The sequence below is a fragment of the Odontesthes bonariensis genome, chromosome 14, assembly GCF_027942865.1.
Source record: "Odontesthes bonariensis isolate fOdoBon6 chromosome 14, fOdoBon6.hap1, whole genome shotgun sequence".
NCBI classification, from domain to species: Eukaryota; Metazoa; Chordata; class Actinopteri; order Atheriniformes; family Atherinopsidae; genus Odontesthes; species Odontesthes bonariensis.
In genome coordinates, this window is record NC_134519.1 from 337,875 (window position 1) to 360,826 (window position 22,952).

Sequence of the window (22,952 nt, forward strand, 5' to 3'; positions counted from 1 at the left end):
TCTGATGCTAGTCTGATCCCAGTCTGATCCCAGTCTGATCCCAGTCTGATCCCAGTCTGATCCCAGTCTGATCCTAGTCTGATCCTAGTCGTATCCCAGTCGTATCCCAGTCGTATCCCAGTCGTATCCCAGTCGTATCCCAGTCTGATCCTAATCTGATCCCAGTCTGATGCTAGTCTGATCCCAGTCTGATGCTAGTCTGATCCCAGTCTGATGCTAATCTGATCCCAGTCTGATCCCAGTCTGATCCCAGTCTGATCCCAGTCGTATCCCAGTCGTATCCCAGTCTGATCCTAGTCTGATCCCAGTCGTATCCCAGTCGTATCCCAGTCGTATCCCAGTCATATCCTAGTCGTATCCTAGTCGTATCCTAGTCGTATCCTAGTCTGATCCTAGTCGTATCCTAGTCTGATCCCAGTCGTATCCCAGTCTGATGCTAATATGATCCTAGTCTGATCCCAGTCGTATCCCAGTCTGATCCCAGTCTGATCCTAGTCGTATCCCAGTCTGATCCCAGTCTGATCCCAGTCTGATCCCAGTCTGATCCCAGTCTGATCCCAGTCGTATCCCAGTCTGATCCTAATCTGATCCCAGTCTGATCCTAATCTGATCCCAGTCTGATGCTAGTCTGATCCCAGTCTGATGCTAGTCTGATCCCAGTCTGATCCCAGTCTGATGCTAGTCTGATCCCAGTCTGATGCTAGTCTGAATCCAGTCTGATGCTAATCTGATCCCAGTCTGATCCCAGTCTGATCCCAGTCTGATCCCAGTCTGATCCCAGTCTGATCCCAGTCTGATCCCAGTCTGATCCTAGTCGTATCCCAGTCTGATCCTAGTCGTATCCCAGTCTGATCCCAGTCTGATGCTAATCTGATCCCAGTCTGATCCCAGTCTGATCCCAGTCTGATCCTAGTCGTATCCCAGTCTGATCCCAGTCTGATCCCAGTCGTATCCCAGTCGTATCCCAGTCGTATCCCAATCTGATCCCAGTCTGATGCTAGTCTGATCCCAGTCTGATGCTAGTCTGATCCCAGTTTGATCCCAGTCTGATGCTAATCTGATCCCAGTCTGATCCCAGTCTGATCCCAGTCTGATCCCAGTCTGATCCCAGTCGTATCCCAGTCGTATCCCAGTCGTATCCCAGTCGTATCCCAGTCGTATCCCATTCTGATCCCAGTCTGATCCCAGTCTGATCCCAGTCGTATCCTAGTCGTATCCTAGTCGTATCCCAGTCTGATCCCAGTCGTATCCTAGTCGTATCCCAGTCTGATGCTTGTCTGATCCTTGTCTGATCCCAGTCGTATCCCAGTCGTATCCCAGTCTGATCCCAGTCTGATCCCAGTCTGATCCTAATCTGATCCTAGTCTGATCCCAGTCGTATCCCAGTCTGATCCCAGTCTGATGCTAGTCTGATCCCAGTCTGATGCTAGTCTGAATCCAGTCTGATGCTAATCTGATCCCAGTCTGATCCCAGTCTGATCCTAGTCGTATCCCAGTCTGATCCTAGTCGTATCCCAGTCTGATCCCAGTCTGATGCTAATCTGATCCCAGTCTGATCCCAGTCTGATCCCAGTCTGATCCTAGTCGTATCCCAGTCTGATCCCAGTCTGATCCCAGTCGTATCCCAGTCGTATCCCAATCTGATCCCAGTCTGATGCTAGTCTGATCCCAGTCTGATGCTAGTCTGATCCCAGTCTGATCCCAGTCTGATCCCAGTCTGATCCCAGTCGTATCCTAGTCGTATCCTAGTCGTATCCTAGTCTGATCCCAGTCGTATCCTAGTCGTATCCCAGTCTGATGCTTGTCTGATCCTTGTCTGATCCCAGTCGTATCCCAGTCGTATCCCAGTCTGATCCCAGTCTGATCCCAGTCTGATCCTAATCTGATCCTAGTCTGATCCCAGTCGTATCCCAGTCTGATCCCAGTCTGATGCTAGTCTGATCCCAGTCTGATGCTAGTCTGAATCCAGTCTGATGCTAATCTGATCCCAGTCTGATCCCAGTCTGATCCCAGTCTGATCCCAGTCTGATCCTAGTCGTATCCCAGTCTGATCCTAGTCGTATCCCAGTCTGATCCCAGTCTGATGCTAATCTGATCCCAGTCTGATCCCAGTCTGATCCCAGTCTGATCCTAGTCGTATCCCAGTCTGATCCCAGTCTGATCCCAGTCGTATCCCAATCTGATCCCAGTCTGATGCTAGTCTGATCCCAGTCTGATGCTAGTCTGATCCCAGTCTGATCCCAGTCTGATGCTAATCTGATCCCAGTCTGATCCCAGTCTGATCCCAGTCTGATCCCAGTCGTATCCCAGTCGTATCCCAGTCGTATCCCAGTCGTATCCCAGTCGTATCCCAGTCGTATCCCAGTCGTATCCCATTCTGATCCCAGTCTGATCCCAGTCTGATCCCAGTCGTATCCTAGTCGTATCCTAGTCGTATCCTAGTCTGATCCCAGTCGTATCCTAGTCGTATCCCAGTCTGATGCTTGTCTGATCCTTGTCTGATCCCAGTCGTATCCCAGTCGTATCCCAGTCTGATCCCAGTCTGATCCCAGTCTGATCCTAATCTGATCCTAGTCTGATCCCAGTCGTATCCCAGTCTGATCCCAGTCGTATCCCATTCTGATCCCAGTCTGATCCCAGTCTGATCCCAGTCGTATCCTAGTCGTATCCTAGTCTGATCCCAGTCGTATCCTAGTCGTATCCTAGTCGTATCCCAGTCTGATGCTTGTCTGATCCTTGTCTGATCCTTGTCTGATCCCAGTCGTATCCCAGTCGTATCCCAGTCTGATCCCAGTCTGATCCTAATCTGATCCTAGTCTGATCCCAGTCGTATCCCAGTCTGATCCCAGTCGTATCCCAGTCTGATCCCAGTCGTATCCCAGTCTGATCCCAGTCGTATCCCAGTCTGATCCCAGTCTGATCCTAATCTGATCCTAGTCTGATCCCTGTCGTATCCCAGTCGTATCCCAGTCTGATCCCAGTCGTATCCCAGTCTGATCCCAGTCTGATCCTAGTCGTATCCCAGTCGTATCCCAGTCTGATCCTAGTCGTATCCTAGTCTGATCCCAGTCTGATCCTAGTCGTATCCCAGTCGTATCCCAGTCGTATCCCAGTCGTATCCCAGTCGTATCCCAGTCGTATCCCAGTCTGATCCCAGTCTGATCCCAGTCGTATCCCAGTCTGATCCCAGTCTGATCCCAGTCGTATCCCAGTCTGATCCTAATCTGATCCCAGTCTGATGCTAGTCTGATCCCAGTCTGATGCCAGTCTGATGCCAGTCTGATGCCAGTCTGATCCCAGTCTGATCCCAGTCTGATCCCAGTCTGATCCCAGTCGTATCCCAGTCTTATCCTAATCTGATCCCAGTCTGATGCTAGTCTGATCCCAGTCGTATCCCAGTCGTATCCCAGTCTGATCCCAGTCGTATCCCAGTCGTATCCCAGTCGTATCCCAGTCTGATCCTAGTCGTATCCCAGTCGTATCCCAGTCGTATCCCAGTCGTATCCTAGTCGTATCCCAGTCGTATCCCAGTCTGATCCCAGTCTGATCCTAGTCTGATCCCAGTCTGATCCTAGTCTGATGCTAGTCTGATGCTAGTCTGATGCCAGTCTGATCCCAGTCTGATCCCAGTCTGATGCTAGTCTGATCCCAGTCTGATGCTAGTCTGATCCCAGTCTGATGCTAGTCTGAATCCAGTCTGATGCTAATATGATCCCAGTCTGATCCCAGTCTGATCCCAGTCTGATCCCAGTCTGATCCCAGTCTGATCCCAGTCGTATCCCAGTCTGATCCCAGTCTGATCCTAGTCGTATCCCAGTCTTATCCTAATCTGATCCTAGTCTGATCCCAGTCGTATCCCAGTCGTATCCCAGTCGTATCCCAGTCTGATCCCAGTCTGATCCCAGTCTGATGCCAGTCTGATGCTAGTCTGATGCCAGTCTGATCCCAGTCTGATGCTAGTCTGATGCTAGTCTGATCCCAGTCTGATCCCAGTCTGATCCCAGTCTGATCCCAGTCGTATCCCAGTCGTATCCCAGTCTGATCCCAGTCTGATCCCAGTCGTATCCCAGTCTGATCCCAGTCTGATCCCAGTCGTATCCCAGTCTGATCTTAGTCGTATCCCAGTCGTATCCTAGTCTGATCCTAATCTGATCCTAGTCTGATCCCAGTCGTATCCCAGTCTGATCTCAGTCTGATCCCAGTCTGATGCTAGTCTGATGCTAGTCTGATGCTAGTCTGATGCTAGTCTGATCCCAGTCTGATGCTAGTCTGATCCCAGTCTGATCCCAGTCTGATCCTAATCTGATCCCAGTCTGATCCTAGTCGTATCCCAGTCGTATCCCAGTCTGATCCCAGTCTGATCCCAGTCTGATCCCAGTCTGATCCCAGTCGTATCCCAGTCGTATCCCAGTCGTATCCCAGTTGTATCCCAGTTGTATCCCAGTCTGATCCCAGTGTGATCCCAGTCTGATCCCAGTCTGATCCCAGTCTGATCCTAGTCTGATCCCAGTCTGATCCTAGTCTGATCCTAGTCGTATCCTAGTCGTATCCTAGTCGTATCCCAGTCGTATCCCAGTCGTATCCCAGTCTGATCCCAGTCTGATCCCAGTCTGATCCTAGTCGTGTCCTAGTCGTATCCCAGTCGTATCCCAGTCTGATCCCAGTCTGATCCCAGTCTGATCCCAGTCTGATCCCAGTCTGATCCCAGTCGTATCCCAGTCTGATCCTAGTCTTATCCTAGTCTTATCCTAGTCTTATCCTAGTCGTATCCCAGTCTGATCCCAGTCTGATCCTAGTCTGATCCTAGTCTGATCCTAGTCTGATCCTAGTCTGATCCCAGTCGTGTCCTAGTCGTATCCCAGTCTGATCCTAGTCGTATCCCAGTCTGATCCTAGTCGTATCCCAGTCTGATCCTAGTCGTATCCCAGTCTGATCCCAGTCTGATCCTAGTCGTATCCCAGTCTGATCCTAGTCGTATCCCAGTCTGAACCTAGTCGTATCCCAGTCTGATCCTAGTCGTATCCCAGTCTGATCCTAGACGTATCCCAGTCTGATCCCAGTCTGATCCCAGTCTGATCCCAGTCGTATCCTAGTCGTATCCCAGTCGTATCCCAGTCGTATCCTAGTCGTATCCCAGTCTGATCCCAGTCTGATCCCAGTCTGATCCCAGTCTGATCCCAGTCTGATCCCAGTCTGATCCCAGTCTGATCCCAGTCGTATCCCAGTCTGATCCTAGTCGTATTCTAGTCTGATCCCAGTCGTATCCCAGTCGTATCCTAGTCTGATCCTAGCCTGATCCCAGTCTGATCCTAGTCGTATCCCAGTCTGATCCTAGTCGTATCCCAGTCTGATCCCAGTCTGATCCCAGTCGTATCCCAGTCTGATCCCAGTCTGATGCTAGTCTGATCCCAGTCTGATGCTAGTCTGATCCCAGTCTGATGCTAGTCTGATGCTAGTCTGATGCTAGTCTGATCCCAGTCTGATGCTAATCTGATCCCAGTCTGATCCAAGTCTGATCCCAGTCTGATCCTAGTCGTATCCCAGTCTGATCCTAGTCCTATCCCAGTCGTATCCCAGTTGTATCCCAGTCTGATCCTAATCTGATCCCAGTGTGATGCTAGTCTGATCCCAGTCTGATGCTAGTCTGATCCCAGTCTGATGCTAGTCTGATCCCAGTCTGATGCTAGTCTGATCCCAGTCTGATCCCAGTCGTATCCCAGTCTGATCCCAGTCGTATCCCAGTCTGATCCCAGTCTGATCCTAGTCTGATCCCAGTCTGATGCTAATCTGATCCCACTCTGATCCCAGTCTGATCCCACTCTGATCCCAGTCTGATCCTAGTCGTATCCCAGTCTGATCCTAGTCGTATCCCAGTCTGATCCCAGTCTGATCCCAGTCGTATCCCAGTCGTATCCCAGTCGTATCCCAGTCGTATCCCAGTCGGATCCCAGTCGGATCCCAGTCGTATCCCATTCTGATCCCAGTCTGATCCCAGTCTGATCCTAGTCTGATCCCAGTCGTATCCCAGTCGTATCCTAGTCGTATCCTAGTCGTATCCTAGTCTGATCCCAGTCGTATCCTAGTCGTATCCTAGTCGTATCCCAGTCGTATCCCAGTCTGATGCTTGTCTGATCCCAGTCTGATCCCAGTCGTATCCCAGTCTGATCCTAGTCTGATCCTAGTCTGATCCTAGTCTGATCCTAGTCTGATCCTAGTCGTATCCCAGTCTGATCCCAGTCTGATCCTAGTCTGATCCCAGTCTGATCCCAGTCGTATCCCAGTCTGATCCCAGTCGTATCCCAGTCTGATCCTAGTCGTATCCCAGTCTGATCCCAGTCTGATACCAGTCGTATCCCAGTCGTATCCCAGTCTGATCCTAGTCTGATCCCAGTCTGATCCCAGTCTGATCCTAATCTGATCCTAGTCTGATCCCAGTCTCATCCTAGTCGTATCCCAGTCGTATCCCAGTCTGATCCCAGTCTGATCCTAGTCGTATCCCAGTCTGATCCTAGTCTGATCCCAGTCTGATCCTAATCTGATCCCAGTCTGATCCCAGTCGTATCCCAGTCGTATCCCAGTCTGATCCCAGTCTGATCCCAGTCGTATCCCAGTCTGATCCTAGTCGTATCCCAGTCTGATCCCAGTCTGATCCCAGTCGTATCCCAGTCGTATCCCAGTCTGATCCCAGTCGTATCCCAGTCGTATCCCAGTCTGATCCCAGTCTGATCCTAGTCTGATCCCAGTCTGATCCCAGTCTGATCCTAATCTGATCCCAGTCGTATCCCAGTCTGATCCTAGTCTGATCCCAGTCTGATCCTAGTCGTATCCCAGTCGTATCCCAGTCTGATCCTAGTCTGATCCCAGTCTGATCCTAGTCGTATCCCAGTCTGATCCTAGTCGTATCCCAGTCTGATCCTAGTCTGATCCCAGTCTGATCCCAGTCTGATCCTAGTCTGATCCCAGTCTGATCCCAGTCTGATCCTAGTCGTATCCCAGTCTGATGCTAGTCTGATCCCAGTCTGATGCTAGTTTGATGCTAGTTTGATCCCAGTCTGATGCTAGTCTGATCCCAGTCTGATCCCAGTCTGATCCCAGTCTGATGCTAGTTTGATGCTAGTTTGATGCTAGTTTGATGCTAGTCTGATCCCAGTCTGATGCTAGTCTGATGCTAGTCTGATGCTAGTCTGATCCCAGTCTGATCCCAGTCTGATGCTAGTCTGATGCCAGTCTGATGCCAGTCTGATGCTAGTCTGATCCCAGTCTGATCCCAGTCTGATCCCAGTCTGATGCTAGTCTGATGCTAGTCTGATCCCAGTCTGATGCCAGTCTGATGCCAGTCTGATCCTAGTCTGATCCTGGTCTGATCCCAGTCTGATGCTAGTCTGATCCCAGTCTGATCCCGGTCTGATCCTAGTCTGATCCTGGTCTGATCCCAGTCTGATCCCAGTCTGATGCTAGTCTGATCCCAGTCTGATGCCAGTCTGATGCCAGTCTGATGCTAGTTTGATGCTAGTTTGATGCTAGTTTGATGCTAGTTTGATGCTAGTCTGATCCCAGTCTGATGCTAGTCTGATCCCAGTCTGATCCCGGTCTGATCCTAGTCTGATCCTGGTCTGATCCCAGTCTGATCCCAGTCTGATGCTAGTCTGATCCCAGTCTGATGCCAGTCTGATGCCAGTCTGATGCTAGTTTGATGCTAGTTTGATGCTAGTTTGATGCTAGTCTGATCCCAGTCTGATGCTAGTCTGATCCCAGTCTGATCCCGGTCTGATCCTAGTCTGATCCTGGTCTGATCCCAGTCTGATCCCAGTCTGATCCCAGTCTGATCCCAGTCTGATCCCAGTCTGATGCTAGTCTGATCCCAGTCTGATCCTGGTCTGATCCCAGTCGTATCCCAGTCTGATCCCAGTCTGATGATGATGTCAGGATGGCGTGACCAGCTGAGGTCCTCGCTGATGTTGATCCCCAGGAACCTGAAGGAAACAGTTTCTCCCTGAAGCGCTCAGGTCCAAAGATAACGACTTCAGTCTGAGTTTAGAAGCAGACAGTTCTGAGTCATCCAGGTCTGTATGTCTTTAAGACATGTTTGTAGTCTGACCAGCTGATTGGGTTCATCTGGTTTAATAAGTACAGCTGAGTATCATCAGCATAGCGGTGGAACTTTATCAGAATCAGAATGCCTTTATTGTCATTATACATGGTACAACGAAATGTAAAGCCACCAAAAACAGTGCATGCTGTCTCATAGTGTTACCTAATGGAAGCATGTATAAAGTGAAAAGAATCGGTCCGAGCACAGAACCCTGAGGAACTCCATGACTCTGGTGAGGAGATCATTGGGAACGTTCAGCAGTTTCTGAATCCTGACTGAAATGATGAAGTTTCACCCAGCTGTCTCAGGTGCCTCCACCTTTCCCCACAGGTTGCACTATAAGGAGCATTTGGTGGGACTGATCAACCGTTGCCGTGCCGACCCAGCGGTCCTTTTCAGCCCGGCAGAGATGATGGTGGAGCTGCAGCGTTGGTGCGTCTCCATGCCGACCAGGAAGCCCGACGAGCCGGAGCCTCTGTACGCCCACCGCCTGCGCCTGGTGGGTGATGTCATGATAACCTGAGCCCCCCCAGGTTACTGCAGCACCTGGGGGGGCTCACACACCTGTGGGGTGTTTGATCATCAGGACCAGAACCAGAACCAGAGAATGGGCCGGGTTGCTTTAACATTTCATCTGTTACCATGGTGATGAAGCAGACTCCTCTGGGATGACCTCTGATGGTTCTCACCTGAGTTTCTGTTTGAATAAAGCTCAGCTGGCTTTATAAGACAAAGACCCGGCTCCCAACTCATGTTTGTTTGTCGGTGGTCCGGCCTCAGAAACAGGAAGTAAAACCAAAGCTCCACTTTGAAAGCCTCAGTGTTGCTTTACCTTTTAAATTCTACCGCTGACCACCACACAAGGGCGTAATACTGGTGTTGACATTGGTGGGGACATAATTTGCCACTCCACCACCACCTAAGGTTGAGGGACACATCATTTGTGTGTGGGTATAGGGGGTCCTCCCCCAGAAAATTTTGTATTTCTTAGATGCAATTTCCTGCATTTTAACCAATTCTGGGGTGAATAATGGCAAATCCCATCTGATTCACAGCCCTCTGATTTTTTTTTTTTAATGTAAACCATAATGGCAAGATTGAGAATTGATTTTTTTTTAATGCAAGTCACTCGAGTTTCTTGTGACTTCAACATCATCCCAGGCCCAGGCAGACATCGCCACAGTGAGATGTTTTATTATTACATGTGTTTCTGTAAGTTGATGAGTTTGGTGCATTTTGTATAAAATATTAACTGATGAAGTGAAGTGCACACTGCAAAGATAAGTGGAAATGTACAATTTTTGAAAAATGTAGTCGGATGACTACTTAGCATTACCAACAAGCATTTATTAGCTCTGCACAGTTCCCACAAAAATAAAACACCAGCAGTCAAAAGATTAATGTCCAGCAAACATTTATTAAAAATAAAGACATAAACTGTCACATGAAAAACACTTTTCCACGGCTCACTTTTTCCTGAAAAACTATTAAGTTTGTAGCTTTGAGCCTATTAACTAGCCAAATGCATGGCGCCGCCGGTCATTGACGCAGACAAACTGCTGGCATATTTGTTTTATGTTAATGCTATCCAACCCGTCCTGGTGGATATGGCAGACAGGTTAATGCTATCCAACCCGTCCTGGTGGATATGGCAGACAGGTTAATGCTATCCAACCTGTCCTGGTGGATATGGCAGACAGGTTAATGCTATCCAACCCGTCCTGGTGGATATGGCAGACAGGTTAATGCTATCCAACCCGTCCTGGTGGATATGGCAGACAGGTTAATGCTATCCAACCTGTCCTGGTGGATATGGCAGACAGGTTAATGCTATCCAACCTGTCCTGGTGGATATGGCAGACAGCAGCATGTTGTCCTGAGCCATGTTTTCAACCTCCTCAGAGCACTGAAACTTCGCTCAGCCTCTGTTGACGAGCTGTTTTCCCGCTATCACCGCTTAGCAACAACAAGCCAGGCATAGAGCTACAGAAGGTGAGCCAATCACAGATAGCGAGACTGTCCCCAGCAATGACACGCCGTCTTTGAGAGAAGGGGAAAATTAACCCTTTGTTTCCCGAACGCTGTGCAATTTCCCATTCAAAATTGGTATGGACACGTCCATAGCGTCCATACGCAATTTTATGCCCGTGCCACCACAGACAGAAGATATGAAACATCTCAGGTCCTCCTGATCCCACAGTGTGAAAGTTTGACCACTTTCCTGTAAAGAAATCTGAAATAATAGGAAATAAATGGTTATTTCTGCCTTCAGCCAATCACAGTGCAGGGTCTGTGTCTCCACAGATGCTGACCAATAGTGTTCCTCTCAGGAAGCAGCAGAACTCCACTCAAGCTCCAGGATGAGCTCCGCCTGAGCCACGCCCCCTTCAGTCCGACTCCGCCCACTGTGGATGTTCCAGTGTCACCATGGTAACCCACTAACTCTACTGTAAAGCAGCATGTGTGACCCGCTCGCTGCTATGACATTACAAGGAGTTCAGTGACAACTTCTGATTGGCTCAGTGGTTGGCATGGAAACAACAAAGAGGGACCAAAGATGGGCTGAGCAGCCAATCAGATTCAGAGCCTACTCACTTAAGAACTGAAGGAGCACCTTCACAGCTAACGATGCTAACTAGACCCTCTACCAGGGTCCCAGGGCCATTTGTCTTAGCTTCAGTTAGCAGCTGCTAGCAGATGGTACCGGGTTTTAGCTTCAGTTGGGAACTGCTAGCAGACTGTACCGGGTTTTAGCTTCAGTTGGGAACTGCTAGCAGACTGTACCGGGTTTTAGCTTCAGCTGGGAACTGCTAGCAGACTGTACCGGGTTTTAGCTTCAGTTGGGAACTGCTAGCAGACTGTACCGGGTTTTAGCTTCAGTTGGGAACTGCTAGCAGATGGTACCGGGTTTTAGCTTCAGTTGGGAACTGCTAGCAGACTGTACCGGGTTTTAGCTTCAGTTGGGAACTGCTAGCAGACTGTACCGGGTTTTAGCTTCAGTTGGGAACTGCTAGCAGACTGTACCGGGTTTTAGCTTCAGTTGGGAACTGCTAGCAGATGGTACCGGGTTTTAGCTTCAGTTGGGAACTGCTAGCAGACTGTACCGGGTTTTAGCTTCAGTTAGCAGCTGCTAGCAGACTGTACCGGGCAGGGCTCTCAAGTTTTCAAGTTTGCTTGGAGTGAGATTCGGGCGGGGCAGGGGCCGGGCCATGTGCATGGGGGGGTTTCTTTTGTTTTTTTTTGGGGGGGGGGGGTCCCTTGCAGTATCCCATCGCCATAAACTAGCTACTTAAAGAACAAAGAAATTGTTTTATTTATACCAAAATCACAAATCTTCACTTTTACACTAAATTCTGCTATATTTTAAAATAAATTGTTTTAGGTATGCAAAGTCTTAACAAACAAAAAAACAGACAAATTAAATTAAGAAAAACAAACATAACCCCAAATGGGCCCCTTGAGCAGTCCCTCTGTGTGTGTGTTTGTTTATGAGTGTTGTTGTAAGTGTTTGTGGCAGATGTTGATGCTTGATGACTGATACTGGGGGCTCCCATTTAAAGCACTGTGGCTCAATGTCAGCCATTTTCACAGTCATGATGGATGACAGAGTTCCATTCAGAGCCAACGTGTTCCTGTCTTGGTTTTATTGAGGCCCACCATGGAAAAAACCCTCTCTGCATCAGCATTTCAGTGTGGCAGAACTAATACCAGTTTGGCAATTGTAGATAGCCTTATTGGGAATCTGCTCATACCAGTCACCTTTGAAAAAAAAATAACCACGGAAGCCTAATTACACTCCTACATATTTTTCATTTTTCATTAAGTTGCTCACTTCAAAGGGTGTGTGCTGAATATTTAGACCTACTACTCCAACGAACACTTTAATCGGCAGGTATTGGTCTTTTACCAAGAGTAGGAAAACTATAGTAACTAATAAAAGATTCAAATAAATGAAGATATGACCTGCTGAAGATCCTGACGGTTCTCTTCCACCTCCAGCTCGTCTACAACTTCTGCAGCATTCAGAGCATAATAGGCTATGTCCGCTGTGCATTCATGGGACGCGTGCTTTCAGCTGAAAGCTATTTCACACCCGGCAACAAGAAATTCTGTTTTCTGATTGGCTGAGAAATTCTATTTTGTGATTTGCTGATGGGTTGCTAAATCAAGACAGCTGTACCAGAGCTATAGTTCTGAGCTGTAGAGCGCACAGTAACCTGCCATTGACTCGTTTATAGTATCGGCCATTAGAATTTCTGTGCGACGAAGTTGATCATTTCTCAGCGTGAGAAATGGCATGTGAGCGTGTTGAAATGCGTGTGTCTCACGCTCATTGCGTGAGACTTGAGAGCCCTGGTGCCGGGTTTTAGCTTCAGTTGGGAACTGCTAGCAGACTGTACCGGGTTTTAGCTTCAGTTGGCAGCTGCTAGCAGACTGTACCGGGTTTTAGCTTCAGTTAGTAGGTTAAAGGGCCTTGTGTTTTTAAGTCCTTAGTTACTTTCATTTACATTAACTTTGTGAATACTTTTAACAATACATCCTGTTTTCATACTTATACTCTTGTTGCTGTTAAAACAAATGTAATAAACAGAAGTTGTTGCTCACAGAAACAAATGTTTGGTTTTTTTTATGATATAGCATTAACTGTGGATGTGTTTGTCTAAAAACTAGAAGCTTACTATGCTTAAAAGGATTTCTGAGGGTCACAGCTTAGTTTCATGGTTTGCACTTGGGAGGTTGAAGGTTGGTGGCAGGGACCCCAGCAGCTGAGACCTCTGGGTCTCTGGTTGAAGGTTGGTGGTAGGGACCCCGGCAGCTGAGACCTCTGGGTCTCTGGTTGAAGGTCGGTGGGAGGTGGCAGGGACCCCGGCAGCTGAGACCTCTGGGTCTCTGGTTGAAGGTCGGTGGGAGGTGGCAGGGACCCCAGCAGCTGAGACCTCTGGGTCTCTGGTTGAAGGTCGGTGGGAGGTGGCAGGGACCCCAGCAGCTGAGACCTCTGGGTCTCTGGTTGAAGGTCGGTGGCAGGGACCCCAGCAGCTGAGACCTCTGGGTCTCTGGTTGAAGGTCGGTGGGAGGTGGCAGGGACCCCAGCAGCTGAGACCTCTGGGTCTCTGGTTGAAGGTCGGTGGCAGGGACCCCAGCAGCTGAGACCTCTGGGTCTCTGGTTGAAGGTCGGTGGGAGGTGGCAGGGACCCCAGCAGCTGAGACCTCTGGGTCTCTGGTTGAAGGTCGGTGGGAGGTGGCAGGGACCCCAGCAGCTGAGACCTCTGGGTCTCTGGTTGAAGGTCGGTGGCAGGGACCCCAGCAGCTGAGACCTCTGGGTCTCTGGTTGAAGGTCGGTGGGAGGTGGCAGGGACCCCAGCAGCTGAGACCTCTGGGTCTCTGGTTGAAGGTCGGTGGCAGGGACCCCAGCAGCTGAGACCTCTGGGTCTCTGGTTGAAGGTCGGTGGGAGGTGGCAGGGACCCCAGCAGCTGAGACCTCTGGGTCTCTGGTTGAAGGTCGGTGGCAGGGACCCCAGGGTCTCTGGTTGAAGGTCGGTGGTAGGGACCCCGGCAGCTGAGACCTCTGGGTCTCTGGTTAAAGGTCGGTGGCAGGGACCCCAGCAGCTGAGACCTCTGGGTCTCTGGTTAAAGGTCGGTGGCAGGGACCCCGGCAGCTGAGACCTCTGGGTCTCTGGTTAAAGGTCGGTGGCAGGGACCCCAGCAGCTGAGACCTCTGGGTCTCTGGTTAAAGGTCGGTGGCAGGGACCCCGGCAGCTGAGACCTCTGGTTGAAGGTCGGTGGGAGGTGGTAGGGACCCCGGCAGCTGAGACCTCTGGGTCTCTGGTTAAAGGTCGGTGGCAGGGACCCCAGCAGCTGAGACCTCTGGGTCTCTGGTTAAAGGTCGGTGGCAGGGACCCCAGCAGCTGAGACCTCTGGTTGAAGGTCGGTGGGAGGTGGTAGGGACCCCGGCAGCTGAGACCTCTGGGTCTCTGGTTAAAGGTCGGTGGCAGGGACCCCGGCAGCTGAGACCTCTGGGTCTCTGGTTAAAGGTCGGTGGCAGGGACCCCGGCAGCTGAGACCTCTGGGTCTCTGGTTAAAGGTCGGTGGCAGGGACCCCAGCAGCTGAGACCTCTGGGTCTCTGGTTAAAGGTCGGTGGCAGGGACCCCGGCAGCTGAGACCTCTGGGTCTCTGGTTAAAGGTCGGTGGCAGGGACCCCGGCAGCTGAGACCTCTGGGTCTCTGGTTAAAGGTCGGTGGCAGGGACCCCGGCAGCTGAGACCTCTGGGTCTCTGGTTAAAGGTCGGTGGCAGGGACCCCGGCAGCTGAGACCTCTGGGTCTCTGGTTAAAGGTCGGTGGCAGGGACCCCAGCAGCTGAGACCTCTGGGTCTCTGGTTAAAGGTCGGTGGTAGGGACCCCGGCAGCTGAGACCTTTGGGTCTCTGGTTGAAGGTCGGTGGTAGGGACCCCAGCAGCTGAGACCTCTGGGTCTCTGGTTGAAGGTCGGTGGTAGGGACCCCAGCAGCTGAGACCTCTGGGTCTCTGGTTGAAGGTCGGTGGTAGGGACCCCAGCAGCTGAGACCTCTGGGTCTCTGGTTGAAGGTCGGTGGTAGGGACCCCAGCAGCTGAGACCTCTGGGTCTCTGGTTGAAGGTCGGTGGTAGGGACCCCAGCAGCTGAGACCTCTGGGTCTCTGGTTGAAGGTCGGTGGTAGGGACCCCAGCAGCTGAGACCTCTGGGTCTCTGGTTGAAGGCAAAGCGACTCTGACCGGTGAGGTCTGATGAATAACATTGTGCATACCTGTACTCCGGTCGTCTAAATCTTGGGTTAAAAACGTTACAGGAAGACACCAGACATTTGTTTGAATGAAAAACTTTATATATTAAATCCAACAGCGAGGGTCCTGGGGGGGATCACTGCTTCAGGGGCGGGGCGTCGTCTCTCGGCGGACTGAAGGAGGCGATCTCTTGGACTATCCTTTGTGCGATGGTCTTGTTGTTTGCAGCGATGATCCTCCTGGACATCAGGTCTATTTCCCCCCCTGAACACAGACACTCACATCAGGTAAAGAGCCAGGTAAACAGCACAGGTGAGCGGGGTAGCTCTTACCCTCCACGTCCATCAGAACTCCTCCGGCCTCAGAGACGATCAGCGACCCGGCCGCCACGTCCCACACGTGGATCCCGATCTCATAGTAGGCCTCAGCGCAGCCCGACGCCACCAGGCACATGTTGATGGCTGCGGTGCCGGCTCCCCGCACCCTGGAACAGCACACAGGTAGCACTGAGGTAACACTGCCGGGGCAACAATGTACTGGGGTAGGATGGAGGTGGTATGGGGTGGTATGGGGGTAGGATGGATTTAGTATTGATGTGGTATGGGGTAGTGTGGCTCAGTGGTTAGAGTCAGTTGTCCAATAACCGGAAGGTTGGCGGTTCGATTCCCACTCTCGCCACTCAAGAAAGATGGAGGAACTGATAGCTGGAGGGGTGTCAGCCCACCTCCTTGTCACGGCTGAGGTGCCCTTGAGCAAGGCACCGTACCCCCCCGGGCGCTTCATGGCTGCCCACCGCTCCAGGTTGGCATCTGTCTCCGAGTGTGTGACCCTGTGCATGTGTGTGTCAACAGGTGCCAACCTGGATGGGTTAAAAGCGGAGGACAAATTTCGTGTGTATGCATGACACTAAATCTGATCTTAAAAAAAAAAAAAAGTATGGAGGTAGTATGGGGTAGTATGGGGGTAGTACCCGTGTACTGGAAGGCTCAGGACGTTTCTCAGGCTGATGAAGATCTTGTCCACGGCTTCGGGGTCTCTGCTGGATCCAAACTCTGTGGCGATGATGGAGTGCTGGATCTCTGACATCATCAATATCATCGTTGAAAAAGAGAAACACAAGTCAGTTATCAGGACCCTCTGATAACTGATAGCAGTTTTAACTGTTTGAACTGGTTGACCTGGACTCTAGCTTTGAAGTGCCCTGAGATTACCTTGGTTGTAATTTGGTGATGAATGAATAGAATCACTCACCTTTCTGCTCAGAGACCTGCAGCGGCTCTCCGTTGCAGAATGCTCCCTTCCCCCGCCGGGCTGTGTACATCTTGTCCTCCAAACAGCTGTAGACCACCCCAAACTCCACCTGGGGGGGGCAACACAATACCATCAGGTAGATCCACGCGAACCCCTGCTGGCCCTGTGGAACCCCTGCTGGCCCTGTGATACCCCTGCAGGCCCTGTGGTACCCCTGCAGGCCCTGTGGAACCCTTGCTGGGACTGACTGATGCCCCACCTGTGCTCCCCTATGACACCACAGTTCCACCCTAACCCTTTACTCAGGATTACTTTGTGCACGCAGCGCCCTGCAGTGAGGAACTGAAGTTCCATGCGTGGCCACCAGGGAGCTCCTGTGAGTAAAGGGGCATCTCACCTGTTTGCTGACGGAGAATCCGATGGAGACGGCCACAAAGGGAAACCTGCGGGACAGAAGCAGCTTCAGACGTGTGGGCGGCTGCTGCAGACACCGAAGCGTTTGGGTTTTAAACTCACGAGTGGACGAAGTTGGTGGTTCCATCGATGGGGTCGATGATCCAGGTGGGTTCTTCAGTCAGGACACAGGCCTCACCTGCAGCCACCGACTCCTCCCCGATGAACCTGACACACACAGGTAAACAGTTCAGGTTCAGCTCTATGGAGCGTATCCCTGTTACGCTGTTACAGCAGGCAGTGATACGAAGGGAGAGAAAATAGGGCCAAGCGATTGTGAGGTCTGACTTTTTCCTGGAGAACCATTTTGTGAGGCAAATGTATTACTCTGTTGAACGCATATTGTTCTGAGAAGCAAAACGCTTTATTTTTTAAACCCCAGCCAACTAGCCGGACTACCTTCATCAACACCAAAACGAGGCTGGAACTCTGCTCACAGGACGCAGCAGGGGGTAAGAAGATGTTCAGAAATGATGTTGCTGATATGGGATGTCATACAGCTTCATGTCAAAAGAGGTGAACTGTCCCTTTAAACACGGTCAGTCGGGGTTAAACAAGTTAAATGACTCTGAAGATTCATACCTGTGTGTGGGGAATTTCTCCTTCACTGATTGGATGATGAGCTGCTCCACCGCCTGGTCGGTCTGTGTCACCAAATCGACGGCAGAACTCTTGGTGGTGACTTTCCTGTCCTCAGTCAGTGCCCCACGCACCACCTGATCAATACACATCATCAATACACATCATCAGTAAACATTGAACCAGCACCCTACGGGTTGAACAGTCACCCTACAGGTTTGAACCGTCACCCTACGGGTTGAACAGTCACCCTACGGGTTGAACCAGCATCCTGCGGGTTGAACCGTCACCCTACAGGTTTGAACCGTCACCCTACGGGTTGAACAGTCACCCTACGGGTTGAACCAGCATCCTGCGGGTTGAACCAGCACCCTACGGGTTGAACAGTCACCCTACGGGTTGAACCAGCATCCTGCGGGTTGAACCGTCACCCTACAGGTTTGAACCGTCACCCTGCGGGTTGAACAGTCACCCTACGGGTTTGAACCAGCACCCTGCGGGTAGAACCAGCACCCTACGGGTTTGAACCGTCACCCTGCGGGTTGAACCAGCACCCTACGGGTTGAACAGTCACCCTACGGGTTGAACCAGCATCCTGCGGGTTGAACCGTCACCCTACAGGTTTGAACCGTCACCCTGCGGGTTGAACAGTCACCCTACGGGTTTGAACCAGCACCCTGCGGGTAGAACCAGCACCCTACGGGTTTGAACCAGCACCCTACGGGTTTGAACCGTCACCCTGCGGGTTGAACCGTCACCCTGCGGGTTGAACCAGCACCCTACGGGTTTGAACCGTCACCCTGCGGGTTTGAACCGTCACCCTGCGGGTTGAACCAGCACCCTGCGGGTTGAACAGTCACCCTACGGGTTTGAACCAGCACCCTGCGGGTTTGAACCGTCACCCTGCGGGTTGAACCAGCACCCTGCGGGTTTGAACCGTCACCCTGCGGGTTGAACCAGCACCCTGCGGGTTGAACAGTCACCCTACGGGTTTGAACCAGCACCCTGCGGGTTTGAACCGTCACCCTGCGGGTTGAACCAGCACCCTGCGGGTTGAACAGTCACCCTACGGGTTTGAACCAGCACCCTGCGGGTTTGAACCGTCACCCTGCGGGTTGAACCAGCACCCTGCGGGTTTGAACCGTCACCCTGCGGGTTGAACCAGCACCCTGCGGGTTGAACAGTCACCCTACGGGTTTGAACCAGCACCCTGCGGGTTTGAACCGTCACCCTGCGGGTTGAACCAGCACCCTGCGGGTTTGAACCGTCACCCTGCGGGTTGAACCAGCACCCTGCGGGTTGGAACCGTCACCCTGCGGGTTTGAACCGTCACCCTGCGGGTTGAACCAGCACCCTGCGGGTTTGAACCATCACCCTATGGGGCAGGTAGAAGGGGCGCATGGAAACGGAGAGTAGTTCAATGTCCTTTGTACACAGTTGTTCTCTAACTAGTGTTGTTTTACACCAGTGCTCGTTTATAGACAGACACCGCCTCCACGCGTCTTGCCGGTAGTTGAGGCATCCTGGTCCGTGCGCAATGGCAGCCCAAAGCCATCGATCGCCAGGTCGCCGTCAGTATCCTTCTCCCCCAACCAAGTTTCAGTCAGGGCGAGGATACACGCATATTTGTACTCATGTTGGTAGCGAACAAGAGCTTGCAGATCGTCCGTTTTATTCCGTAGCGATTGCGCGTTGGCTAAGATGATTGAAGTCAGAGGGATGCGTGCCAAGGACCGTCTTGATCGCTGCCTTACCCCGCCTCTCCTTCCTCGCTTCCTGTTTCTCCGGCGCGATGAGCTGGAAAAGTTTTCATTTGTACTGTCAGCGTAGAGTTCTGTGATGTTGGGAAACAGCAGGTCCGGAGGTGGCCCAGCGTCCGTGGACGCTTTAGAACTCAGTAGAAAGTCTCTGGGGTATACAATCCGAGTAGGGTTTGTCGTAGTGTACCAGCCTGCTCCCAGACAAGCCCTTAGTACAACTAGTGCGAAAACAACTCCCCACTCCATCGCGGCATGCTGTTTAGACTTAAGACGAGTGATGGTTAAGTTATTTACGTTTACTGGCGAAAATAAACACTTTGTAAAAAAAACAAACAAACAGAACAAACCAACGAAGACTGTCAAACACACTACAAGCTGCCGGTCGCTGCGTGCGCATGCGCCCTGGTCTCCATGTCTGGTGAACCGTCACCCTGCGGGGTTGAACCGTCACCCCGCGGGTTGAACCATCTGGCCTCAGATCAGGTTCTTTTACTCCGTTCACACATTGGAAGGACGGCTCTCACCTCTCCAGCTTTTCGTGCGACAGCGACGGCGTGATCCATGACGCTCTGCCAGGTGTCGGCCATGTTGGAGGAGCAGCTTCTGAAACAGAAACCCACAGGTCAGAGGTCAGAGCGCTCTGCGTGACGCTGTAACAGAACCAGCTACAGGAAGCTTCCCTCTGAGTCCGTTAGCTCGCTACGCTAACTGAAATGTTCTGTTTTCACTGCTCGCTAACAATAGACGAGTTAGTGAAACGACTGCTCGGTAAACGCAAAGCAAATGATCAGAACCGCCACCAACAAAGAAGAAGAGAAGAACATGTGATGGAGGGTATATGACCCTGGTACCACAGTGGGGAACCAGGAGACAGGTACGACTGAACCATGTTTCTGAATCAGCTGTTGTTTACTCTGTAGAAGACAAACAGGAAGAGCTCAGAAAAGTAGGCCGTCGCCACATTATGGCGTTGTTCGAAACCGCCTACTACATGCTACATACTACATACTACATACTCATTCGATCAGACCGTATGCAGAGCGTTTACCCACAATGCATTTCGCTCCTCCCTGAGCCGAAATCAGCCGGCCTGAAGCTGATTTCCCTTAAGCTCTAAACTCTGTAAACTTTAGCAACATTTGAAACATTTTCAGGTGAGAAAGTAGTCGTTTAGATCCCCAACGTGTTGAAAACCTGACAAAATACCGGCTGTTTACCATTTTGTTCCCACGAATTCGGCGCTACTAAAGCTAGCCGCAGTGAGCAACGCACTTCCGGTTATTTTCACAAAATAAAATACCCGTTGCCTTTTATCACAGGGAAAGCCATTACCATACAATTGGTGCTTTTGTTTTGAAAACAGGAAGTGAACCTACCCTCGTTGTAGCTAGCTTGAAACTGCCGTTTGGACAGGAAATGACGATCGGCAACGTCACGTTACGTTGCATCTTGGGTAGTTTGAGTATGAGTAGTAACCTCATGATGCATACCCAACATTTAGGAGAATCTAGTATGCATCCGGGAACTTAAAAAAGTTAAAGTTAGTAGGAGTAGTAGGCCGTCTCCACATTATGGCATTGAGCTGTTTTTTTCTGTTTTACTACAGCTGTAACCTACAGTCATTAAAAATGTCTCCAAGCTTTCTGCAGACTTTCTGTTTGCATTTTTTTTTTTGTTACAGGATGAATGTTCTGCTTTCTATCTGTTGTTTAATGTTCATTTATTCCGTTTTAAGTTAAGCAGGACATGTTTCTGTTTTAGTAAGATACTTATTCTATTCAGTTCATTTTGTTATTTTGTATTAAAGGATAATCATTTGTTTTCCATGTGTTCATGTCACTCAGAAATATGCATCTAATTCAATTCAGGTTCCAGTCAGATAGGCCGTTATCGATCACTTCTGATCATCAATAATCATCGGGTCAGTGTCATGTGACCACTGGGGGCGCTGCTGCGCGCTACATTATCGATATCGGCTTTGGTTTGATTAAAGGGTTAGTTCGCCATTTTGCACATTAAGCCCTGTTTTTAGGTAGTCTGGGGTGAATTATAGATGTTCTGATCACAATTTGGACATTTGGTGCTGAACGGAGCATTTAGGTATCCACTGCTGCAGCCCCCCCACCTTTGCATTGAGTCAATGACCACTCAAGCAAACAATCATAAAACGGCATTAAACTTTCGTTTGAAAAGACATGGAACTCACCGTGTGGTCTGTGGTGGGCAGCGAAATGTGCCTTCTAACAGTTGTTTTAGCATTTGGTGGACCTATTTTTCCGGACACCGTTGAATAGCAGCAGCAAGACATCCAGACATGAAGACGGACAATAATGGTAATACAACTTCTCTGGAAGCGTATTTCGCGGTGATTTTCGAGCCAACGTATCGCTGTCCACCACAGACCACACGGTGAGTTTCATGTCTCTGCAAACGAAAGTTTAATGCCGTTTTATGATTGTTTGCTTGAGTGGTCATTGACTCAATGCAAAGGGGGGGGGGCTGCAGCAGTGGATACCTAAATGCTCCGTTCAGCACCAAATGTCCAAATTGTGATCAGAACATCTCTAACTCATTCCAGAATACCCCCAAACAGGGCTTAATGTGCAAAATGGCGAACTAACACTTTAATTCCTGATAAGCCGTAACAATAACGGTACGTGATGACGTAAGGCAGAGCCGTAATTTGTCCGGCCGGGTGCCGTCATTAACGTCATTAACGGTGCGGCCTTAAATCAGCAGATTTCTGAACGGAGTCTGGTGTAGGAACCCGGAGCGGTTCGGCGGCTGGGGAGCTTCCACACAGACTTCTACCGAACACTGGTTCAACATTAAGCTTCAAACGGAACAAACATGTCCGACATTAAGCTTCAAACGGAACAAACATGCCCGACATTAAGCTATAAACAGACTCACCTGCGGCAGTCGGAAGGTAATCACAGGGGCGGATCGGCTCATTTCCGGGTTTCTTCTTCTACGCTTGTTACTGCAGCACAGCTTCCGCCTCCTGCGGCCGGTCGTGTTTTGTTCTGAGGTTCAGAAAGAGTCTGCTCCATAAAAACTGTTGAGAGTTCAGTCTCAGCCCACTGAGAGCCCAGACACACCATACAGATCATAAAAGAAGGTTTTAAGGATCATTTTTATCTGGTTTAATACGACATCCACCCTGAACCTATCAGATTCATTCAGGTGAAGGGAGCTTACTTCCTGGTTCTGGTTCTGATGGTCTGTTTCTGGTTCTGGTTCTGATGGAGGTTTGTTCCTGGTTCTGGTTCTGATGGAGGTTACTTCCTGGTTCTGGTTCTGATGGTTTGTTCCTGGTTCTGGTTCTGATGGAGGTTTGTTCCTGGTTTTGGTTCTGATGGAGGTTACTTCCTGGTTCTGGTTCTGATGGTTTGTTCCTGGTTCTGGTTCTGATGGAAGTTTCTTCCTGGTTCTGGTTCTGATGGTTTGTTCCTGGTTCTGGTTCTGATGGAGGTTTGTTCCTGGTTCTGGTTCTGATGGAGATTACTTCCTGGTTCTGATTCTGATGGTCTGTTTCTGGTTCTGGTTCTGATGGAGGTTTGTTCCTGGTTTTGGTTCTGATGGAGGTTACTTCCTGGTTCTGGTTCTGATGGTTTGTTCCTGGTTCTGGTTCTGATGGAGCTTACTTCCTGGTTCTGATTCTGATGGAGGTTTGTTCCTGGTTCTGGTTCTGATGGAGCTTACTTCTTGGTTCTGGTTCTGATGGAGCTTACTTCCTGGTTCTGATGGAGGTTTCTTCCTGGTTCTGGTTCTGATGGAGGTTTCTTCCTGGTTCTGGTTCTGAAGGAGGTTTCCTACTGGTTCTGGTTCTGATGGAGGTTTGTTCCTGGTTCTGGTTCTGATGGAGGTTTGTTCCTGGTTCTGGTTCTGATGGAGGTTTGTTCCTGGTTTTGGTTCTGATGGAGCTTACTTCCTGGTTCTGGTTCTGATGGAGGTTTCTTTCTGGTTCTGGTTCTGATGGTTTGTTCCTGGTTCTGGTTCTGATAGTTTGTTCCTGGTTCTGGTTCTGATGGAGGTTTCTTCCTGGTTCTGGTTCTGA

The 22,952-nt window shown here is 50.5% G+C and overlaps 2 protein-coding genes across 4 annotated transcripts in view; one reads left to right on the forward strand and one right to left on the reverse strand.

Annotated features, from left to right (window-relative positions):
• The window catches only part of LOC142398461 (E3 ubiquitin-protein ligase RNF31), a 61,954-nt gene extending 50,672 nt beyond the window's left edge, over positions 1-11,282 (forward strand). The window contains exons 18-19 of the mRNA XM_075482446.1: positions 8,423-8,591; positions 10,397-11,282. Of these exons, the coding sequence (XP_075338561.1) occupies positions 8,423-8,591; positions 10,397-10,456 (229 nt within the window). The 3' untranslated portion in view covers positions 10,457-11,282. The remainder of the gene's footprint in view (positions 1-8,422; positions 8,592-10,396) is intronic.
• A 3,646-nt stretch (positions 11,283-14,928) lies between these two features.
• On the reverse strand, positions 14,929-21,881 carry LOC142398462 (inositol monophosphatase 1-like). 3 transcript variants are annotated; one of them, XM_075482448.1, is made up of 10 exons: positions 21,806-21,881; positions 19,417-19,495; positions 17,136-17,269; positions 16,617-16,721; positions 16,498-16,543; positions 16,101-16,209; positions 15,820-15,928; positions 15,574-15,708; positions 15,182-15,333; positions 14,929-15,113 (listed from the first exon to the last, which is right to left on the reverse strand). In XM_075482448.1, the coding sequence occupies exons 2-10, from the start codon at positions 19,477-19,479 to the stop codon at positions 14,986-14,988; spliced, it is 981 nt and encodes a 326-aa protein (XP_075338563.1). In that variant the 5' UTR covers positions 19,480-19,495; positions 21,806-21,881; the 3' UTR covers positions 14,929-14,985. The 3 variants fall into 3 exon arrangements, with proteins under 3 accessions (XP_075338563.1, XP_075338562.1, XP_075338564.1); XM_075482447.1 differs by lacking the exon at positions 21,806-21,881 and adding an exon at positions 21,099-21,261; XM_075482449.1 differs by lacking the exons at positions 15,574-15,708; positions 21,806-21,881 and adding an exon at positions 21,099-21,254.
• Between the last annotated feature and the right edge of the window lie 1,071 nt (positions 21,882-22,952).